Source organism: Salvelinus fontinalis, chromosome 2 (assembly GCF_029448725.1).
Source record: "Salvelinus fontinalis isolate EN_2023a chromosome 2, ASM2944872v1, whole genome shotgun sequence".
In the NCBI taxonomy this organism is placed as follows: domain Eukaryota; kingdom Metazoa; phylum Chordata; class Actinopteri; order Salmoniformes; family Salmonidae; genus Salvelinus; species Salvelinus fontinalis.
Window position 1 is genome coordinate 79,937,441 of NC_074666.1, and position 6,877 is coordinate 79,944,317.

At 36.2% G+C, this 6,877-nt stretch overlaps 1 protein-coding gene across 1 annotated transcript; it reads right to left on the reverse strand.

The window, feature by feature from the left end:
- Positions 1-347: 347 nt before the first annotated feature.
- On the reverse strand, positions 348-1,806 carry LOC129828198 (interferon a3-like). The gene is made up of 5 exons (XM_055889464.1): positions 1,657-1,806; positions 1,426-1,497; positions 790-942; positions 552-650; positions 348-434 (listed from the first exon to the last, which is right to left on the reverse strand). The coding sequence occupies exons 1-5, from the start codon at positions 1,804-1,806 to the stop codon at positions 348-350; spliced, it is 561 nt and encodes a 186-aa protein (XP_055745439.1).
- Positions 1,807-6,877: the final 5,071 nt, after the last annotated feature.

Below are 6,877 nucleotides of genomic sequence, written 5' to 3' on the forward strand. Positions count from 1 at the left end.
ATATGAAGGTACGTTTCAAGAAATGTGTAAAATAATTTATTTCATCATAATATATTTCATTATGACAATAACAAACATTTCCTATAAGGTGGCAATAATAAATACAGTATGCAATGGCCTTCATAAATACAAAAATAAATGTACGAAAACATTGTTACATGAGTCTATGTATAGCCTAAGTCAATCACATAATTATTCATTATAAAAAATGATTTACTCCACACAGTTGTGAATACATTACTACACTATAGATAAATACGTTCAAAACAAATAAATAAACTTGTAAATAAACAGATTAATAAATAGATATACAAATAAATAATATCTACACAACACACACATAACGCTCATTGGCTACTTAATGTTGTGTCTAGTCTTTGTAGGTGTGCCAGCACCACTGTCCTTATGTCTTCCCAGCCGCTAGCGCTGTAATCCTGCATAAATGAAATACACTTGTTGAGATTTTAGAATAAACACATGTTGTATCATCACATAAATACATCCAGATTTGGTGAATGTACTCTCTTTGTAAGACAAATGGATCAACCTACCTCGCGTTTCAAGTAATTCTTCAGGAACTTGAAGTGAAGGCTCATCTTTTTGTTCACTCTTTTGACAGATTTTGATTGGCTAGTTTTCATAGCCTTTACCTGTTAGAACAAAATACAAATATTTCATTTAATATTATGATTTGATTAACATGTAGCCACTTATATTATAATCTAGTAGGATAGTATAATGTTTTCCTTTTTGCATTTGTGTTAAGGGCGAAAATCACAAATGACATACGCATTGATCCAGCTCCGAGGTCTGGCGATAGAGGTCATTCATAAACTTGTCAACTCCTTTCAGGTCCCAGGCGGTGGACTCATATTTACCACTGCTGTACAATTTCTTTATAGCGTTCAGAGTATGCGAAATGAAGGCCACCTGTTCGTCAGCCTAGAAGAAGAGTGATTTGTATTAGTATATGCCTTATAAATTGAGGGCTAATATCAGAAAATTATAGCAAATTGCATATTCGTTATAACCAAATTATATACAGTGCATTCGGGAAGTACTCAGAACCCTTCACTATCTGCACATTTTGTTACGTTTTAGCCTTATTTTAAAATGGATTCAATATTATTTGTTTCATCAATCTAAACACAATAACCCATAATGACCAAGTCAAACCATGTTTATAGACATTTTTGCTAATTTATTCAAAACAAAAAACTATTTTTGCTTTATCATTACGGTGTATTGTGTGTAGATTGATGATGATTTTTCATTTATTTGTAATCAATTTTAGAAATGGTCTGTAACGTAACAAAATTTGGAAAAGGTGAAGGGGTCTGAATACTTTCCTAATTCAGTGTTTAATCCACTCTTAGAAAAAAAGATTATGGATAGAACAAAACCTTTTTTATGCATATTTATTACCTTGAAATTATTGACTTGTCTGTATTGTTTGTCAGGGAAAGTGATCTGAGGTTCTCGAGAGACTTCATGACCCTGAGATGTCAAAAAATATAAACAAAATATTGAATTTTTATTACTGTACAAAAAGGAGTCAGGTAATTTAAATGAAACATAGCAGCTCATGAAATGTTTAAAAGATGACAAGAGCTCAATGACCAGCAACAAGTGAATAAACATTTCCCTATATCCTACCATTTTCTGAAGCATCGTTATGGTGTTGTTGCTGAACACTTGGAACATGCTCGGAGACCGAGGCAGTGTCCTCATCCACGTGCATCCGATGGTTCTATTCCAGGTGCAAATCGTCATGACCAAGCACATCCAAAAGCTGACTGAACCCATTTTAGCGTAGGTCTGCTGTAGTTCTCGGTCTGTCCGCAATCAATATTGATGCCCTTCCGAAAGATAGCCTACTTCGTATAATTATAATTCAGACAAAAGTAAGTTTTCCGCAACGGATAAAGAGATAAAGTGTTCTTCCTGACTGATCAATTTATCGAAAACCCGAGTTCTGCCATGCTCCAACCTGTGTCGATCCTTTATACTAAGAGTCTGCAAGGTATTCCAAAAGTGAAAGGTGGAAGTTCCCTTACACTTTCATACCTGAGTGTTGTTTTACGTCTGGAGAAAATGCAGGGAAAGGACAGGTGCGTCTCTCAAAGAATTGTTACATCTTGAGTTATTTGCTATTTTATCATGAAATATTGTCCTTTCAACCAGGATTTTTTTAATAGAAGAAATACACATGTGAATCAATCGGACTATGGCCTAATAAAATATCACCATATAGAATAAATTTAGTTTGGATTTTCACTTCGAAAACCACAGTATTTAATGTTTGAAAACGCAACACCTTTTCATTTGCGTAAAGAAACTATGGTGTCAACTACGCTGTAAGCACCTGCTTAAAGGGTAATTGTGGTTTGTGGACCTCAACTGCCTATTTAAAGATACAGATCAACGTTGTATAGGTTCAATCAATTACACACTCAACATGACTTTATTTCGTTTTAGAAACAGGTTGTGGTCTGAATTATTTTGGTTGACCCGCTCCTAAGCTCCCGGTTTTCAGAATAAGACACTGGAAGCCTATGCAGCGCACAGGCAGTATAGACCTTGGAATTACTGCTTACTTTGACATTAGTGCTTAAATTGGAGCCTATATTTCGGATGGTTTTGAATCTGGGCCTATATGCACTTGTGAGTAAAATATAAGTCTATCACGTAGATTATTTGTTAAAGTATTCCATATTCGTGTTTTTATTGGACATATATTGAACTTTTATCCAGATATGTGAGTTGATGTTGCCTCTGAATCTATTATCTTTCCACTATAGAGACTGAAGAGTAACAGCATAGTTAGCGATTGCTATACTCCATTGAACTAACATTCAGAATGTGGAGATATAATTATGTTGCATGATCTCCAGTAAATGTGTACTTGATAGAATGAATAACTATCTGAATCAACATTGTTTTACAGTGGTATGATGATGTCATAAAGGGCGGGAAAGTATGGCTGGAATTCAGAGTATTGTAAAGAAGTTAATTGTTTTTCATTGAAGATGATGTTGATATGCATTTGTTAGTAGGAATAATTTCTCATTTAGGAAAACATTTAAACGAAAAAGTCGTTGTATTTCAAGGTTGCATCACACCACAGAATTTTACAAAATTGCTAGCACAATTTCAACCAATGTAAGGCGTGTTTGTATCTTCATTTAAATACTATAACCTACATGGAAAGTATTTGTAACACGGAGAAATAACATAAAAATATAAATTAAGGTTACAAATGGCACATTTCAGTTTCTTCAACAAAATTACACGTTTTTTCTTGGCATTTTTGATTTCTTGTAAAAATCCCTCAGGATGCTCCCCATTTCAGCTCTCACGACCTCCCATGAGCACAAGCTGAAACGCTGAAATGAAAAAAGACAAACAGATATGTTTTAGGTGAAAAGAGTACATTATACACCATAGGTATAGGCTAGGCCCACTCCACCCCTCTCAATACAATGCAACCTATGATATGCTTTACCTCACGTGAAAGAAAGTCGTCCAGCTGTTTGAAGAAGTCCTTAACCATATCACCAGTTGGAAGGTTTTGACGCAGACGCATGTCTCTGACCTGAAGTAGTAAAAAACAAACAACATTCATATCAATATCCATGTGATTACATGAATAATAACAATATACCTAATCATAATTGTGTAACAAGGTACAGTTAACAAATGAAACATAACCAAGAACGTACACATTCCGAATAGGTCCTATTTTGTCGAGCAAGAAGGTCTTGGAGATCCCTGAGTTTGATGGAATTCCATTTCACAAGAGTTAGGTTTTGTTGGAAGAGCTCGCTGGCTAGTTGAAACGCAAGTCTCAGTGTCCAAAACCCTTCCCCCTCCTGTAATCACAATAACACCCCGTGTAACCATGCAATTGAACTTGACTAACACAGAAAGTGTAGCCACTCATGATCTCCTGAGCATCACCTCTATTGAAAGGGTTGGACGTTGGACCCTTATCTTTTCCGCTTCTGGGATACAGCCTCTTGGTAACCTCTCCTATACCACACACAAAAAAACACCATACCTCAATAAAACAACTAAATATATGAATGAATCAAGCTCCAATAATCTATTTTTAAACTAGAATAAGTAACTTGTGATCTCACAGTATATATGCTGCAGTCTGTGTTCAGAGTCATATTTCTAAATATGTCTTTGTCTATATAGTCAATTTGTAACAGGTTAAAGAAATGATCCTACCTCGGCAAGATCATTGAGGGTCTGGCGCGTTTGAGAAAGATAATATATTTGCACTTTTCGGTCTCTGCATTTAGCATAAACAACCGGGTAAAAAACAATTATACACAGAAGATGTATCACAAAGGACATGTTAAGAGTTGCCATGTGTCCTGTCAAGTTGATAAAACCCTGAACACTACTTCTTAACGTTGGGCTACGTTCCCTAACTATATAGTCTCTCTCATTGAAATATCATGGATGAGGTCATATGTCATTTCCTAAGGCTATAAAAAAAGGAAATTCCAAACAGGGAAACTGAAAGAGCATTGAAAATTCCATATCTTCACCTTGAATAGCTGCTGACGAAATGTTTCGTTCTTGTCTTCTGTATGCAGGTGTGCGCAAGAATGTTGCTCAAAGCATGGGCTATGCAAATACTTATTTGTACCAATACATCATCAAAACAGAGAATAATATAATGGCAGGTACACAGTGCTCTTTACGCAATGCATTTTAAATACAGTAGCCTATGCATTATTTGTAGTTAAATTTGACCTTTATTAAGTAGGCATGATAGCCTACAGTATAAACATTTAAATGTATACTGTTTATATCCCCTCTCTCAGGGGATGGAACGTATAACTAATTGCACAGCTACTCTGTTACAGAAAGAACAACATGATGATAATAGTTGGACTCCACACAGCTGCTCCACTGCAGTTATCTTAATGTACTACATGTAGCATCCATGGCATTTCATTATTTCGTTGTAAAACAAATTGACATTGGAATATAAAAAGGTAGTTCAAACGATTTCTTGTGGACCTTATTTTTTATTTACAGCTAGATACAAAGCAATTAGTAACGAAGCAAGTTGGGAGAAGTAGGTTCAGTTTAGGAAAAGGGTTTAGGGTGGCAAAAAATGCTAATAAATAAATAATAACAACCTTTGTCGCGGGGGATGATGCCATCGGTGAATACAAACCATAAATCGCTTTCACTTTCGATAACAGCAGGTTTTACATACCCCTGCATTTCGTCATCTATCCCAGTAGGTAGAACGTTACACGTCACCTTTTAAGATGGTTAGCTCAATTGTCCTGCATTCTATTTGTAGCCATCTTCTCATATGGCGTTGAACATAACCTTTATATATTTTTATGAATATATCACATGATTGATTTGTTTATGTAATTATTTGGTTATTTATTTAAATGAACTGTACAATGCAATTCAGCGCTTAGCTGCCAAGCATGTACACCATGACAATAAACTAAACCTTACTATAAATACGATTCATACCCACTGGATATTTGATTGGCTATAGGCCCCAAAATTAAAAACAGTCTAAAACTGCATTATAATCTACAATACTCACTATCTCCTAAGAAATCCGCCTGTCATATTTAAGTAAGAGTGTAATCTGATTGAGACAACCCCATATAAAACCCGGTTGACATTTTCTGATCTGCTTGAAGTGATGTCAACAGGCCATCAGGGGACATTCTTCCCCCTTAGGTGCTGTTGTGAGGACAACATTTTTTAGAGAGGATGGATGCTTAAAATTCATGTATGGGGACATATACTGTAGTAGTTAGTGCTAGACAAGACAAGATATGAATGCTTAGAATTCTTAATTTATTGAATGAATCCCTTGAATGCCATTCTCAACTGTGTGCTTTAAAATATAAGTTGAATACATTTGGAGATGAAATCAAAGCAAATAAAATAAAATAAAACAAAATTGAATATGTCACATACACAGTTTACAGGATGTATAAAAAGTGGAGTGAATCCTTACCACCGCTACACCTGGCTGTCAAAGGAGCGTTGTCCGGCGGCGAATCAGTTAATTCAGCTTATTTTACTGCCTTTTAAAAGAACATAGCTGATATGGCTGACTTGCTTAAACAAATGTGGTTTCAACTGACAATTGAAATGTACACATATGACATAAGGGTATAAGAAGCAGATAAGAGGCAAGAGGCAGATAAGAAGCAGATAAGACCACTGCGCCACCCGCCTCCCGGGTGACGCAGTGGTCTAGGGCACTGCATCGCAGTGCTAGCTGCGCCACCAGAGTCTCTGGGTTCGCGCCCAGGCTCTGTCGCAGCCGGCCGCAACCGGGAGGTCCGTGGGGCGACGCACAATTGGCATAGCGTCGTCCGGGTTAGGGAGGGTTTGGCTGGTAGGGATATCCTTGTCTCAGTATGTAAAATGTAATAAAATGTATGCACTCTACTGTAAGTTGCTCTGGATAAGAGCGTCTGCTAAATGACTAAAATGTAAAATGTAAATGTAAAATCTGTACTTTCGATTAAGACATTAATGAGCATGCTAGGACAGACATAGTCAATATAACTATTTGTTTAGCACTTTTGAAATGTACAGTGACAGAATTCAGAACATGGGCCATTCCTACAGTGTTTTCCCTGTACACCAAGTCAGAAACGTAGGATAAATATTTCAATATTCAATGTTTGCATTTCTCCGAAAAAGGTTATAGGCTTCAAGTGCACCGCCAAGTCAGAACAGCAAAAATCATTGAAGCTGGAGACCCATATCTTTATTTTTTTATTTTTTATTTCACCTTTATTTAACCAGGTAGGCAAATTGAGAACACGTTCTCATTTACAATTGCGACCTGGCCAAGATAAAGCAA

Excerpts from the sequence above, each read along its gene's own strand:
- LOC129828198 (XM_055889464.1), bottom strand. The coding sequence starts at position 1,806 with ATGGGTTCAGTCAGCTTTTGGATGTGCTTGGTCATGACGATTTGCACC. Across the intron at positions 943-1,425 it reads GACAAGTCAATAATTTCAAG|GCTGACGAACAGGTGGCCTT; the intron begins GTAATAAATATG and ends CTCTTCTTCTAG. Across the intron at positions 435-551 it reads AGAATTACTTGAAACGCGAG|GATTACAGCGCTAGCGGCTG; the intron begins GTAGGTTGATCC and ends TCATTTATGCAG.